This window comes from Oncorhynchus masou, chromosome 17 (assembly GCF_036934945.1).
Source record: "Oncorhynchus masou masou isolate Uvic2021 chromosome 17, UVic_Omas_1.1, whole genome shotgun sequence".
NCBI classification, from domain to species: domain Eukaryota; kingdom Metazoa; phylum Chordata; class Actinopteri; order Salmoniformes; family Salmonidae; genus Oncorhynchus; species Oncorhynchus masou.
Genome location: NC_088228.1, coordinates 36291842 through 36308941, shown reverse-complemented (window position 1 = coordinate 36308941; position 17100 = coordinate 36291842). Strand labels below are relative to the sequence as shown.

Genomic DNA, 17100 nt, shown 5'->3' with positions numbered 1-17100 from the left:
CTCCCTGTGTCTCTCTGTCTCTCTCTGTCTCTCTCTGTCTCTCTCTGTCTCTCTCTCTGTCTCTCTCTCTGTCTCTCTCTCTCTCTCTCTCTCTCTCTCTCTCTCTCCCTCTCTCTTCTTCTCCCCAGGTGTTACATCACTCTGACCCAGTCTCTCCACCTGACGATGAGTGGTGCCCCCTCTGGTCCAGCAGGCACTGGGAAGACTGAAACCACCAAGGACCTGGGCCGCTCCTTAGGCATCATGGTCTATGTATTCAACTGCTCCGAACAGATGGACTACAAGGTATGTATTCACAAACTGGTAGAGCCGCGTGGATACACTGTTTCTGGTTAGAACATAATCTGCGTTTGCGTGCTTCCGATTCCCCAGTTTCTTTCACCACCTCTTCTGTAGTCCATAGGGAACATCTATAAAGGCCTGGCCCAGACGGGTGTGTGGGGCTGTTTTGATGAGTTCAACAGGATCTCTGTGGAGGTGCTATCTGTGGTGGCAGTACAGGTCAAAACCATACAGGACGCCATCAGGAACAAGAGACAGAGGTGAGGGACTCCTAGCTAACTAATGGAATGAAACAAATCCAAGAGGCTTTGTGTCTTTTGCTAAGATTTGTGTTCCTGCTTGTCAGGTTCCATTTCCTGGGTGAGGAGATCGAGCTGAGGCCGTCCGTAGGGATTTTTATCACTCTGAACCCAGGCTACGCTGGGAGAACTGAACTACCAGAGAACCTCAAGGCCTTGTTCAGGTGACACACACACACACAGGCTGAATTGCAAATCGACCCACTCCATCTCTCCCTTCAGTCTGAATGTTAACACTCTCCAATCTAGGCCGTGTGCGATGGTGATTCCTGACTACGAGTTGATCTGTGAGATCATGCTGGTTGCTGAGGGATTCATCGATGCTCGCCTGCTCGCACGCAAGTTCATCAGCCTGTACACACTCTGCAAGGAGCTGCTCTCTAAACAGGTACAAACAAGCAAACTAACAAATACACAAAGAAACACTCTAATACTGTGTAATACTGCTTATGTGTTGTAGGACCACTATGACTGGGGCCTCAGGGCCATCAAGTCAGTGCTGGTGGTGGCTGGATCACTGAAGAGAGAAGACAGAAGCAGACCAGAAGAACAGGTAACACAGTGTTTATCAACCAGGGCGTCTTCCCCTAATGACCATACTACAGACGCTATATTGGTGTCCCTATATTCTTGTCTGTCTCTATAGGTCTTCATGATGTCCCTATATTTTTGTCTGTCTCTATAGGTCTTCAATGTCCCTATATGGTTCACGGTTATCAGTGACAATCGGACCAAAACCGTGTCTGATTGAGATCCATGTTTAATGAAACAAATAGTAAACAGAACAAATACAAAACAAACAAACAACAAGAAAACCCAACAGATCACATCTGGTGACCAAACAAAACATATAAACATGACAGACATAAGTACAATCACCCACAAACCCAACAACAAACAGGTCTACGGTAAATAGGTGTTTGGCCCCCCTATCAGAGACAATGACTAACACCTGCCTCTGATTGAGAACCCCATAAGGCCAAACATAGAAACAGACAAACTCGGGACAGACACAACATAGAATGCCCACTCAGATCACACCTGGCTCTGACCTGGAAAACAAAACATATAAACATACAAAGCAAACTATGGTGAGGGTGTGACAGAGTCTGGCTGACTGGCGGATCTGGAAGAGTCTGGCTGACTGGCGGATCCTGGCTGACTGGCGGATCTGGCTGCTCCATGCTGACTGGCAGCTCTGGCTGCTCCATGCTGACTGGCGGCTCTGGCTGCTCCATGCTGACTGATGGCTCTGGCTGCTCCATGCTGACTGACGGCTCTGGCTGCTCCATGCAGACAGGCAACTCTGGCGGCTTCTTGCAGACTGACAGCTCCTTGCAGACTGGCAGCTCTGGCTGCTCCATGCAGACTGGCAGCTCCATGCAGACTGGCAGCTCTGGCTGCTCCATGCAGACTGGCAGCTCCATGCAGACTGGCAGCTCTGGCTGCTCCATGCAGACTGGCAGCTCTGGCTTCTCCATACAGACTGGCAGCTCTGGCTGCTCCATGCAGACTGGCAGCTCTGGCTGCTCCATGCAGACTGGCAGCTCTGGCTGCGCTGAACAGGCAGGAGACTCCAGCAGCGCTGTAGAGGAGGAAGGCTCTGGCAGCACTGGAGAGGTGAGGCGCACTGTAGGCCTGATGCGTGGTGCTGGCACTGGTGGTACTGGGCCGAGGACACGCACAGGAAGCCTGGTGCGGGGAGCTGCCACCGGAGGGCTGGTGCGTGGAGGTGGCACTGGGTAGACCGGACCGTGCAGGCGCACTGGAGCTCTTGAGAACCGAGCCTGCCCAACCTTACCTGGTTGAATACTCACGGTCGCTCTGCCAGTGCGGCGAGGTGGAATAGCCCGCACTGGGCTATGCAGCCGAACCGGGGCAACGTGCGCAAGGCTGGTGCCATGTAAGCCGGCCCAAGGAGACGCACTGGGGATGCGTAGAGCCAGCTTCATGGCATTTGGCTCGACGCTCACTCTAGCCCGGCCGATACGCAGAGCTAGAATATACTATGTGCACCCGCACTGGGGACACCGTGCGCACCACAGCATAACACGGTGCCTGCCCGGTCTCTCTAGCCCCCCGGTAACCACAGGAAGTTGACGCAGGTCTCCTACCTGGCTTCGCCATACTTCCTGTGAGCCCCCCCAATACATTTTTGGGGCTGACTCTCGGGCTTCCATCCGCGTCTCCGTGCTGCCTCCTCATACCAGCGCCTCTCCGCTTTCCCCGCCTCCAGCCCTTCTTTGGGGCGGCGATATTCTCCTGGCTGTGCCCAGGGTCCTTTACCGTCCAGTTCGTCCTCCCATGTCCATTCCTCTTTGAACTGCACCTTGGGGCGGCTACACTCCCCTGGTTTAGGCCAGGGTCCTCTCCCGTTGAGGATTTCCTCCCAAGTCCAGAAATTCTTATCATGCTGCTCCTGCTGCTGCCCGTTACCACGCCGCTTGGTCCTGTTGTGGTGGGTGATTCTGTCACGGTTTTCTGTAGGTGAAAGAGAGTCAGACCAAAATGTGGCGTGGCTATTACGATCCATGTTTAATAAAACAGAAGTAAACACGAATCAAATACAAAACAAACAAATGTTACAAGAAAACTCTGTCGTGTGCTAGTTTGCACCAGTATTAGGCTGTTTCGGTTTTCTTGTTACGTTTGTTTGTTTTGTATTTGATTCGTGTTTACTTCTGTTTTATTAAACATGGATCGTAATAGACACGCCACATTTTGGTCTGACATTTTGGTCTGACTCTCTTTCACCTACAGAAAACCGTGACACTATAGTTCTGTCTGTCTCTATAGGTCTTCATGATGTCCCTATATTCCCGTCTGTCTCTATAGATCCTGATATAGTATGTCCCTATATTCCTGTCTGTCTCTATATAGCCTGATGCAGTATGTCCCTATATCCTTGTCTGCCTCTATAGATCCTGATGCAGTATGTCCCTATATCCTTGTCTGCCTCTATAGATCCTGATACAGTGTGTCCCTATATTCCCGTCTGTCTCTATATAGCCTGATGCAGTATGTCCCTATATCCTTGTCTGCCTCTATAGATCCTGATACAGTATGTCCCTATATTCCTGTCTGTCTCTATAGATCCTGATACAGTATTTCCCTATATTCCTGTCTGTCTCTATAGATCCTGATGCAGTATGTTCCTATATTCCCGTCTGTCTCTATATATCCTGATACAGTATGTCCCTATATTCCCGTCTGTCTCTATAGATCCTGATGCAGTATGTTCCTATATTCCCGTCTGTCTCTATAGATCCTGATGCAGTATGTCCCTATTTTCCTGTCTGTCTCTATAGATCCTGATGCAGTATGTTCCTATATTCCTGTCTGTCTCTATAGATCCTGATGCAGTATGTCCCTATATTCCCGTCTGTCTCTATAGATCCTGATGCAGTATGTCCCTATATTCCCGTCTGTCTCTATAGATCCTGATGCAGTATGTCCCTATATTCCCGTCTGTCTCTATAGATCCTGATGCAGTATGTCCCTATATTCCTGTCTGTCTCTATAGATCCTGATACAGTATGTCCCTATATTCCTGTCTGTCTCTATAGATCCTGATGCAGTATGTCCCTATATCCTTGTCTGCCTCTATAGATCCTGATACAGTATGTCCCTATATTCCTGTTTGTCTCTATAGATCCTGATACAGTATGTCCCTATATTCCTGTCTCTCTATAGATCCTGATACAGTATGTCCCTATATTCCTGTTTGTCTCTATAGGTCCTGATGCGAGCGTTGAGGGACTTTAACCTTCCCAAAATAGTGACCAGTGACGTCCCTATATTCCTGGGTCTGATCAGTGACCTGTTTCCCCAGCTGGATGTCCCCAGGAAGAGAGACCCAGAGCTGGAGACAGCTGTACGACAGTCAGTCAGCGAACTACACCTGCAGCCGGAGGAAAACTTTATACTCAAGGTATAGCAATGAAATGAAATGTACCGTCTGCACACTGTTTGCCTTAACTCCCCCCTCCCCCTTTTTCTCACTAGGTGACTCAGTTGGAGGAGCTGCTGGCTGTCAGACACTCAGTGTTTGTAGTAGGGGGAGCTGGGACGGGGAAGAGCCAGGTTGACTCACTAACAAACACATTCACACAAATGAATCGAAGCCAACCGTATTAGAATGTCCTCTATCTAACTCCAAAGCATTTCGTATGTCAACGTTTGAGGTTTTTAACATGTGGTCATTTGTGGTTGGACAGATTTTGAAGACCCTCCACAGAACGTATGCTAATCTGAGGATGAAGCCTGTGTGGCACGACATCAACCCTAAAGCTGTGACCACAGACGAACTGTTTGGCTATCTACACCCTGCTACCAGAGAGTGGAAAGACGGTCTGTGGTCTGCACACACACACATGCACACACACATACACACACAGACAGTGTGGAGACTTGCTGTTCGGGTTTGGTCAATGTTGATTACATTTATTTTTTGTCGTTTTAGGCCTGTTCTCCTCCACTATGAGGGAGCTGACACGACAGGTGGGCCATGACGGGCCCAAGTGGATTGTTCTGGATGGAGACATAGACCCCATGTGGATAGAATCCCTCAACACTGTCATGGATGACAACAAGGTACGTGTGTGTGTGTGTGTGTGTGTCTCTCTGTCTCGTTCCTTTCTCTTTCTCTCCATTGGTCGGTGCTGACTTATCTTTCTCCTGCTCTCTCACTGCCACCTCTCTCCCCGTGTCTTTCTTTTATGGTGCTGATTACTCTCTCCCCTCTCTTTCTCTCTCTTCCCCGATCTCTCTCTCTCTCTCTCTCTCTCTCTCTCTCTCTCTCTCTCTCTCTCTCTCTCGCGCTCTCCCTCTAGGTGTTAACCTTGGCCAGTAATGAGCGTATCAGTCTATCTTCCTCCATGCGTCTGCTTTTTGAGATCAGCCATTTGAGAGCGGCAACCCCAGCCACAGTCTCCCGCGCCGGGATACTATACGTCAATCCACAAGACCTGGGCTGGAGCTCGTCAGTACACACACCCATGCAGGGACACGCACTCACACACACACACGTATGAATGCCCACTCTCACAATGTATTCTGGCCCTCAGGTACGTGACAAGTTGGATTGACACCAGGCTGGCCCAATCAGAGCGAGCCAACTTGACCATCCTGTTTGACAAGTATGTCCCCTACTGCCTGGAGCAGGTCCGCTGTAACCTCAAGACCATCACTCCTATACCTGAGAACAGCATGGTGCAGGTAACACACACGCTGCTGTCCAATCAGACACTGTGTTTTCTGTCCGCTGTCCAATCAGACACTGTGTTTTCTGTCCGCTGTCCAATCAGACACTGTGTTCTCTGTCCGCTGTCCAATCAGACACTGTGTTCTCTGTCTGCTGTCCAATCAGACACTGTGTTCTCTGTCCGCTGTCCAATCAGACACAAGGTTCTCTGTCTAATGTCCAAACAGACACTGTGTTCACTGTCCAATCAGACACTGTGTTCTCTGTCTGCTGTCCAATCAGACACTGTGTTCTCTGTCTGCTGTCCAATCAGACACTCTGTTTTCTGTCTGCTGTCCAATCAGACACTGTGTTCTCTGTCTGCTGTCCAATCAGACACTGTGTTCTCTGTCTGCTGTCCAATCAGACACTGTGTTCTCTGTCTGCTGTCCAATCAGACACTGTGTTCTCTGTCTGCTGTCCAATCAGACACTGTGTTCACTGTCCAATCAGACACTCTGTTCTCTGTCTGCTGTCCAATCAGACACTGTGTTCTCTGTCTGCTGTCCAATCAGACACTGTGTTCTCTGTCTGCTGTCCAATCAGACACTGTGTTCTCTGTCTGCTGTCCAAAGACACTGTGGCTCTGTCTGCTGTCCAATCAGACACTGTGTTCAGGGTCACTGTCCAATCAGACACTGTGAATGCCCAATCAGACACAATGTATCTCTGTCTGCTGTCCAATCAGACACTGTGTTCTCTGTCTGCTGTCCAATCAGACACTCTGGCTGCTGTCCAATCAGACACAACTGTTCCATCCTGTCCAATCAGACACTGTGTTCTCTGTCTGCTGTCCAATCAGACACTGCGTTCTCTGTCTGCTGTCCAATCAGACACTGTTCTCTGTCTGCTGTCCAATCAGACACTGTGTTCTCTGTCTGCTGTACAATCAGACACTGTGTTATCTGTCCGTTGTCCAATCAGACACTGTGTTCTCTGTCTGCTGTCCAATCAGACACTGTGTTATCTGTCCGTTGTCCAATCAGACACTGTGTTCTCTGTCTGCTGTCCAATCAGACACTGTGTTCTCTGTCTGCTGTCCAATCAGACACTGTGTTCTCTGTCTGCTGTCCAATCAGACACTCTGTTCTCTGTCCGCTGTCCAATCAGACACTGTGTTATCTGTCCGTTGTCCAATCAGACACTGTGTTCTCTCTCCGCTGTCCAATCAGACACTCTGTTCTCTGTCCGCTGTCCAATCAGACGCTCTGTTCCTTGTTGGACTGCCTGCTGACAGAAGACAACACTCCTCCTGACTCTCCCAGGGAACTCTATGAGATCTACTTTGTCTTCGCCTGCGTCTGGGCCTTTGGAGGAGCTCTGTTCCAGGACCACGTGAGTGTTTGTGTTCCCGTGTGTGTGTGCGTTCGTATGTGCGTACGTGCGTGCGTGCGTGTGTGTGTGTGCTCTCTGTTATTGCCAGCAACCCATGTAACTCTACCTCAGCTAATATTTCTCTGCTCATTCATTGTCTTTTCCAGTTGATCGACTATCGCGCCGAGTTCAGTCGCTGGTGGTCGAAGGAGATGAGAGCGGTGAAGTTCCCCTCGCAGGGCACAGTGTTCGACTACTTCATAGACTCTGACACTAAGAAGTTCAGTCCCTGGATTGAGAGGACGCCCCGGTTTGAGCTGGAGCCTGATGTCCCCTTACAGGTCTGTACTTGTTTCGACTCCCTTTTAGTGAAGTGTACTTAATTCTAAATCTCTCTGCATGAGAATGTGTTCTGACTGACTAAGTTTCACTGGTGTGCCTTTCGTAACAGCAGTATGTACATGTGTGCGTGTGAATTTGTGACGTGAGTGTATGTAATGTCTGCACGTGTGTGTGTGTGTGTGTGTGTGTGTGTGTGTGTGTGTGTGTGTTTCCAGACGGTGCTAGTCCACTCGGCAGAGACCATCTGTCTGACGTACTTCATAGACCTGCTGCTGCAGAGAGGCAAGCCTGTGATGTTGGTGGGGAATGCTGGAGTAGGGAAGACCATCCTGGTCTCTGATAAAGTAGCCAAGCTACAGGAGGACTACATGGTGGCTAAAGTCCCCTTCAACTACTACACCACCTCGGCTATGCTACAGCGTGAGTCACCAGTGGCCGTTGTCCGCCACTGTATGCTGTAGTTGGAGTTATACCGGCCTGGTTCCATTTCAATTACTAGACCCACTTATTAGAGGGCAACCCAGGGATGGAACCAAACCAATCTCTGCCCTCAAGAACTGATTCAGTATCAGCCCTCGTACTTCACTGTTGATTCTAGTGTGCCATATTTTAATGGATATGATGTTTAAAAGCCCCTAGAGTTGATGTCCAAAAATCCAATTAGCATAAAACAAAAATCCCCATCAAAATACATCCGTTTAAGCATCGAGTCGATGGATTACATGCGCTGACCAACTGGCAAGTGTTTTCACTGCCATTTTCAACCTCTCCCTGTCTGAGTCTGTAATACCAACATGTTTCAAGCCGACCACCATAGTCCCTGTGCCCAAGAACACTAAGGTAACCTGCCTAAGTGACTACTGACCCGTAGCACTCACGTCTGTAGCCATGAAGGGCTTTGAAAGGCTGGTAATGGCTCACATCGACACCATTATCCCACTCCAATTTACATACCGCCCCAACAGATCCACAGATGATGCAATCTCTATTGCACTCCACACTGCCCTTTCACACCTGGACAAATGGAACACCTATGTGAGAATGCTGTTCATTGACTACAGCTCAGCGTTCAACACCATAGTGACCTCAAAGCTCATCACTAAGCTAAGGACCCTGGGACTGAACACCTCCCTCTGCACCTGGATTCTGTACTTCCTGATGGGCCGCCCTCATGTGGTAATGGTAGGTAACAGCATATCTGCCACACTGATCCTTAACATGGGGGCCCCTCAGGGGTACGTGCTCAGTTCCCTCATGTACTAACTCCTTCACTCATAACTGCACGGCCAGGCACAACTCCAACACCATCATTTAAGTTTGCTGACAACAGCGAGACAGCATATAGGGAGGAGGTCAGAGACCTGGCCATGTGGTGACAGGAAAACAACCTCTCCCTCAATGTGATCAAGACTAAGGAGACGATTGTGGACTACAGGAAAAGGAGGACCGAGCACGCCCCCAATCCCATCGACTGGGCCGTAGTGGAGCAGGTTGAGAGCAGGTTCCTTGGTTTCCACATCACCAACAAACTAACATGGTCCAAGCACACCAAGACAGTCATGAAGAGGGCATGACAAAACCTATTCCCCGTCAGGAAACTGAAAAGACTTGTCATGGGTCCCCCGATCCTCAAACGGTTCTACAGCTGCACCATCGAGAGCATACTGGTTGTATCACTGCCTGGTATGGCTACTGCTCAGCCTCCAACCATAAGGCACTACAGAGGGTAGTGCATATGGCGCAGTACATCACTGGGACCAAGCTTCCTGCCATCCAGGACCTCTATACCATACCTATATCATCATATTGTGGGGATGTTTTTCAGCGGCAGGGACTGGGAGACTAGTCAGGATCGATGAAAAGATGAACCGAGCAAAGTGTAAAAGAAAGATCTTTGATGAAAACCTGCTCCAGAGCGCTCAGGACCTCAGACTGGGGCGAAGGTTCATCTTCCAACAGGACAACAACCCTAAGCACACAGCCAAGACAATGCAGGAGTGGCTTCAGGACAAGTCTCTGAATGTCCTTGAGTGGCCCAGCCAAAGCTCTGACTTGAACCCGATCTAAAATAGAAAATAGCTGTGCAGCGATGCTACCCATCCAACCTGACAGAGCTTGAGAGATTCTGCAGAGAAGAATGGGAGAAACTCCCCAAGTACAGGTGTGCCAAGCTTGTAGCGTAATACCCAAGAAGACTCGATGCTGTAATTGCTGCAAAGGTGCTTTAACAAAGTACTGAATAAAGGGTCTGAATACTTACTTAAATGTGATATTTCAGGTTTTTGCAAACATTTCTACAAACCTTTTTTTGCTTTGACATTATGGGATATTGTGTGTAGATTGAGGTTGATCAAATATATATATAATCCATTTAGAATAAGGCTGTAACGTAACAAAATGTGGAAAAAGTCAGGAGGTCTGAATACTTTCCGAATGCACCGTACATGGAAGTAGTATGTGCCCCCCCCAAAATACGAGTAAAAATAGATGATCATTTCTTATCTCTCAGATATAGGACAGACACTTCAAAACACTTCCTTTTGATACATTTTTTAATCTGATTTGCAATGTATGAGTGGGGTGACAGGTAGCCTGGTGGTTAGAGCATTGGGTGAATCAAAAAATATATATATATATGTTATTCATACGTTTCTATGGGCTAGAACCAGTAAGATCAAATTCAATGTTTAATTAAATATATGTTTTTATATATTTTGCTTTTTATACCTACAGTACAGTACAGTCCTACCATTCAAAATCAAACAGCAGAAGTATCCATGGTCCGACCATTTTAAAACAATCCCGTATGTTAGCGTAGTAGAACGCCCACCTGAATGGCTATAATTCTGCTGCCTAGAGTGGCATAATGTGATGTGTGTGTGTGTGTGTGTGTGTGCAGGTGTGTTAGAGAAGCCTCTAGAGAAGAAGGCAGGGCGTAACTATGCTCCTCCTGGAACCAAGAAACTCATCTACTTCATAGATGACCTCAACATGCCTGAGGTGGATGTGTATGGTACTGTCCAGCCACACACACTCATACGCCAGCACCTGGACTACAACCACTGGTGAGAGGACACACACATACATACACACACACTCATACGCCATCACCTGGACTACAACCACTGGTGAGAGGACACACACATACATACACACACACTCATACGCCAGCACCTGGACTACAACCACTGGTGAGAGGACACACACATACATACACACACACTCATACGCCAGCACCTGGACTACAACCACTGGTGAGAGGACACACACATACATACACACACACTCATACGCCAGCACCTGGACTACAACCACTGGTGAGAGGACACACACATACATACACACACACTCATACGCCAGCACCTGGACACACACATACATACACACACACTCATACGCCAGCACCTGGACTACAACCACTGGTGAGAGGACACACACATACATACACACACGCACACTCAAACATCATTGCATGAACTATAACTGCTAGTGTGTGAGTAGGTGCGTGTTTATGTGGTCTTTCAGGTACGACAGACAGAGGCTGGTGCTGAAAGAGATCCATAACTGTCAGTACATCACCTGTATGAACCCTACAGCAGGGAGCTTCTCAGTCAACCCCAGACTACAGGTAACACACATATACAGTCAACTCTAGACAACAGCAACACACACACAGGCTAACCTCTCTCTCCTCGCTCTCTCTCTCAGAGGCATTTCTCAGTGTTTGCGGTTCATTTCCCTAGCGCTGAGGCGCTAGCCACCATCTTCACTAGCATCCTGTCAGCCCATTTCCTCCAGGGGGGCTTCAGCTATGGCGTCTCGCGCTCTGTAGGAACACTCATACAGGTATGCGTCAGTCTCTCTGTCTATCTGATTATCTGCCTGCCTGTCTGTCTAGCTGTCTGCCAAGTCTGTCTGTGTCTCTTTCAGTCTGTCTGTCTGTCAATCAATCTACTTTCCTCCTCCCTCCCTCCATCCACTTTTGTCTTTCTCCTCCTGCAGGCAGCCATCTGTCTCCATCAGAAGGTCAGTCAGAACTTCCTCCCCACGGCCATACGCTTTCACTATATCTTCAACCTGAGGGACCTCTCCAACATCTTCCAGGTAGCACACACACACATTGAAAAAACATCATCGTCATCATCAATCTTCATCAATGTGGATTCATGCCTCTCTATCTCGCTCTTTATCTATGTCTCCCTCTCTCTCTCGCTCTTTATCTACGTCTCCCTCTCTGTGTAGGGTATTCTGTTTGCCCTGCCAGATTGTGTGCGTTACCCCATAGACCTTGTCCATCTGTGGCTCCATGAGTCATCCCGGGTTTACTCTGACAAACTGATGGAGGAGAAGGATGTGGAACTCTTCAACAAGATTCTACTGGACACTGGCAAGAGATACTTTGAGGTGAGAGACATGTGGCAGCCATTGTGGCAGGTTGTTACAAACAAGACTGCTTAACATACAACTTGCTACTCTCTTTACTTCATTCACTCATATTTACATATTGTGTCTCTCTGAAATTGCTTATAGTAAAGTGATCCATATGGCCTTTACACATCCAGTGCATTCGGGAAGTATTCAGACCCCTTCACTTTTTCCACATTTTGTAACGTTACAGCCCTTTTCTAAAATAGTTTAAATCAATCTGCACAACCTCGTAATGACTAAGTACTGAGTAAAGGGTCTGAATACATACATATTTCAGTTAAATGTTTTATACATCTGCAAAAAAAACTTTTTTTGCATTGTCATTATCAGTGGCGATTTTAGCATGTAAATCTTGGTGGAGCAAAAAAAAAGTGGGATGCAAGCTGGCAAAGCCACTACACAACACTAAACAATATATGAATTTCACTAAAATGGTGACAAACTGTGCCCACAAATGGTTCGGGCCTACATAAAGATGTCCCAACAACAGCAGTCCCAACACCTTACCACTGCTACACCTGACAGCGAAACAGTTCATTCAGCCTCATTTACTGCCTTTAAAAAAACATAGCTGATATGGCTGTCTTGCTTAAACAAACGTGGTTTCTACTGAGATGTACACGTTGTACATTGAGATGTAAACGCTATGGCATAAGGGTAACGACAAGTAGATAAGAGGCAATCCGTAATTTTGATTAAGACATCTAGAATGGACGTGGTCAATATAACTATTTGTTCAGCACTTTTGAAATATACAGCAACAGATTTCAAAACATGAGCCGATTCTTACAGGGTTCCTGTACACCAAGTCAGAACCGTAGGATAAATAAAGGGGGCATATAAGCAGACAATGAACTCTCTTACAATATCAATGATTACATTTCTCAAAAACAGGTTATAGGCTACATGTGCACCACAAAGTCAGAACAGTAGGCGGAATTAAGAGGTGAAAATAGACCAAATTATTAGGGTGAGGCCTATGGGCTTCTAACAGCTTACTACACAACATACACTAGTATTACTTTCTTAGCTACAGTACACATCTCCCTGGCATATTACACCATTTATGCAGGAGCATACAAGACATTTTTGGACTCACTTTGTTGTGCTGTGCTCACTTGAACAGGAAGGTGGTGCGGCGGTCCATAGTGTGCAAATTTTGTCATCAGAGTCTGGCATTCTCTGGATGTACGGTGCTTTCAAGACAACTGGGAACTCAAAAAAAGGTTGAATAATGATGACATCAGTGCTCTTCAGGTCATAGCTCTAGAAAGAGGCCCGAATTCCGAGTTGGATGAATGTTCAAAACTTGTTTTCCCAGTCGTAGCTCATTTTTCCCAAGTTCCCAGTTGTCTTGAACTCTTTAAAGCAGATGTTGCAGTTCCGATTTAACAGTTGTTTTAAGCAGGGCACAATTCATGCTTCATTGACAGAATGGCCAATGTTGAATGTTTATCATTTTTAACTAGGAAAAGAGACCCTTAATCTTAGACTTGGGACCACACAGCCACTCCACTGAATAGCAGGCTGATGATTGCTTTGCAATCCTTGCAGTTAGCCACTGATTCCTTCCAAACCACTCATTGCTGAATTTGAGATTTCCAACCTGGTGAGCAATCTTTATGTATAATGGCCGATGAGCACCAATACATTTTATCTATAATTTCTCGTCATTATTTCTCTTCATATGATAAGGATTAAAAAGGATTTGCCAGTAGTTTTTCGACTTGATTCTGCACGATGACTGCTCGCTAAGTTTTGAAAGTATGATGTTCAAAGCTACTGTAGATATATGTGATTTGACATTTTATTTGTGGCCAATGACCTTGAGCCTTCTTGGATGGGCACTTCTAATGTAACTCGATGGCAGCACCCAAGGGGCTTGAATCTTCTAGCTCTTCCCTTAGACTTTGTGGTGATGTAGTGTCCCCATACGTGACAGAGCACTGAGCCAATCACGGCGCAATGCTCCGTATTTTCTGCTGCTTTGCCCCACCACCACAGAAAGCACTGAGCTAGGCTGAAGCACCTGCATTTTGAAACTGCCTTACTCAAAAAAACATAAAAGAGACCATGTTTGTATGTGGCTTTATTAACTCATCGATATATCTTCTTCTTCTTTTTTACATTGTTTGCAAACTGATATGTGACACGTATTAATGCCAAGATAACATGCAAAACAGGAAAGCCCCTCCCCAAAATTGTGGGGCTCTGCCCAAACTTCCCTGAGTGACAGGTCGCCACTGGTCATTATGGGGTATTGTGTATTGTATATTGATGAGGAGGGAAAACAATGTAATCCATTTTAGAATAAGGCTGTAATGTAACAAAATGTGGAAAAGGTCAAGGAGTCTGAATATTTCCCGAATGCATTGTACACTTACTGTAAGTGATCTACTGTTCTGTTCAAGTTCTCCCTCTGGCTTTCTCTTTTTTCCTGCTCTCTCGCTCTCTCGCTCTCGCTCTCTCGCTCTCTCGCTCTCGCTCTCTCCCTCCTCTCCCCCTCTCCCCCCTCTCTGTGCAGGGTATAGATGAGTCTAGTTTCATCCACCAGCCCCTGGTGTACTGTCACTTTGCCCATGGGGTGGGGGAGCCCAGGTACCACCAGGCATCAGACTGGGAAAAGCTCCAGAAGACCCTGACTGATGCTCTGGAACACTACAACGAGCTGCATGCTGTCATGAACCTGGTGCTCTTTGAGGAGGCAATGCAGCATGTGTGAGAGTCACACACACACACTGCCCTGTCTGTCTCAATCTCCACTCGCTCAGCCAATCACTAACCTCACTCTGCTCGGTGCGCCACTCACACACACACACACACACACACACACACACACACACACACACACACACACACACACACACACACACACACACACACACACACTTACTTTGCTTATTTTCCTGCTGCAGACTGCAGGGTAATACACATATGATCTCTCATCACACTGAAATAAGCACACACTCACACCAAGTTGATATGTCTGTGTCCAGGTGTCGTATCAGTCGTATCCTGGAGGCCCCCCATGGTAACGCTCTGCTGGTGGGGGTGGGAGGCAGTGGGAAGCAGAGTCTGTGTCGCCTCGCTGCCTTCCTCAGTACCCTGGAGGTGTTCCAGATTACACTGAGGAAGGGCTACGGGATACATGACCTACGGGTACGGACTATCGACCAAATAACGGCTAAATACAACAGAATTTCTGGAAGGTTGAAAGCAAGAGCTCGAGATATCTAGATCCTGCTCATCTACAAAAATCCCCCCCTTCCCTCATCCCCCCCCTTCCTCACTCTCTCTCTCTGTAGAGTGATATAGCAGCGCTGTACATCAAGGTGGGGGTGAAGAATATTGGGACAGTCTTCCTCCACACAGATGCCCAGATCCCAGACGAACGCTTCCTGGTCCTCATCAACGACATGCTGGCGTCAGGTATGCACCAACACCACATCTCAACCATTTAAAGACATGCTGGCATCAGGTACGCACCAACACCGCACCTCAACCATCAACGACATGCTGGCATCAGGTACCCACCAACACCAACACCACACCTCAACTATCAACGACATGCTGGCATAAGGTACGCACCAACACCACATCTCAACCATTCAAAGACATGCTGGCATCAGGTACGCACCAACACCATACCTCAACTATCAACGACATGCTGATATCAGGTACGCACCAACACCACACCTCAACTATCAACGACGTGCTGGCATCAGGTATGCACCAATACCAACACCACACCTCAACTATCAACGGCAGGCTGGCATCAGGTATGCACCAACACCGCACCTCAACTATCAATGACATGCTAGCATCAGGTATGCACCAACACCAACACCACACCTCAACTATCAACGACATGCTGGCATCAGGTACGCACCAACACCACACCTCAACTATCAACGACATGCTTGCATCAGGTATGCACCAACACCAACACCACACCTCAACTATCAACGGGAGGCTGGCATCAGGTATGCACCAACACCGCACCTCAACTATCAATGACATGCTAGCATCAGGTATGCACCAACACCACACCTCAACTATCAACGGCATGCTGGCATCAGGTACGCACCAACACCACACCTCAACTATCAACGACATGCTGGCATCAGGTACGCACCAACACCACACCTCAACTATCAACGACATGCTGGCATCAGGTTTGCACCAACACCAACACCGCACCTCAACTATCAACGACATGCGGGCATCAGGTATGCACCAATACCGACATCGCACCTCAACTATCAACGACATGCTGGCATCAGGTATGCACCAATACCAACACCACACCTCAACTATCAACGACATGCTGGCATCAGGTATGCACCAACACCAACACCGCACATCAACTATCAACGGCAGGCTGGCATCAGGTATGCACCAACACCAACAGCACACCTCAACCATCAACGACATGCTGGCATCAGGTACGCACCAACACAACACCTCAACTATCAACGACATGCTGGCATCAGGTATGACCAACACCAACACCACACCTCAACTGTCAACGACATGCTGGAATCAGGTATGCACCAACACCAACACCGCACCTCAACGATCAACAACATGCTGGCATCAGGTATGCACCAACACCGCACCTCAACTATCAACGACATGCTGGCATCAGGTATGCACCAACACCGCACCTCAACTATCAACGACATGCTGGCATCAGGTACACACCAACACCAACACCACACCTCAACTATCAACAACATGCTGGCATAAGGTACGCACCAACACCACATCTCAACCATTCAAAGACATGCTGGCATCAGGTACGCACCAACACCACATCTCAACCATTCAAAGACATGCTGGCATCAGGCGCATCAGGTATGCACCAACACCAACACCACACCTCAACTATCAACGACATGCTGGCATCAGGTATGCACCAACACCCACACCTCAACTATCAAAGACATGCTGGCATCAGGTATGCACCAACACCAACATCACACCTCAACTATCAACGACATGCTGGCATCAGGTACGCACCAACAACACACCTCAACTATCAACGACATGCTTGCATCAGGTTTGCACCAACACCAACACCACACCTCAACTATCAACGACATGCTGGCATCAGGTATGCACCAACACCACCGCACCTCAACTATCAATGACATGCTAGCATCAGGTATGCACCAACACCAACATCACACC

At 47.8% G+C, this 17100-nt stretch overlaps 1 protein-coding gene across 1 annotated transcript in view; it reads left to right on the top strand.

Annotated features, from left to right (window-relative positions):
- Positions 1 to 17100, top strand: part of LOC135558267 (dynein axonemal heavy chain 11-like) — a 108612-nt gene that overhangs the window by 23656 nt on the left and 67856 nt on the right. Inside the window, 22 exon segments of the mRNA XM_064991985.1 lie at positions 129 to 285; positions 397 to 542; positions 629 to 745; positions 831 to 969; positions 1042 to 1134; positions 4318 to 4512; positions 4587 to 4664; positions 4799 to 4931; positions 5044 to 5174; positions 5414 to 5562; positions 5648 to 5798; positions 7027 to 7158; positions 7305 to 7478; positions 7695 to 7899; positions 10379 to 10544; positions 11005 to 11107; positions 11188 to 11325; positions 11482 to 11583; positions 11722 to 11883; positions 14432 to 14625; positions 14904 to 15066; positions 15213 to 15336. Of these exon segments, the coding sequence (XP_064848057.1) occupies positions 129 to 285; positions 397 to 542; positions 629 to 745; positions 831 to 969; positions 1042 to 1134; positions 4318 to 4512; positions 4587 to 4664; positions 4799 to 4931; positions 5044 to 5174; positions 5414 to 5562; positions 5648 to 5798; positions 7027 to 7158; positions 7305 to 7478; positions 7695 to 7899; positions 10379 to 10544; positions 11005 to 11107; positions 11188 to 11325; positions 11482 to 11583; positions 11722 to 11883; positions 14432 to 14625; positions 14904 to 15066; positions 15213 to 15336 (3152 nt within the window).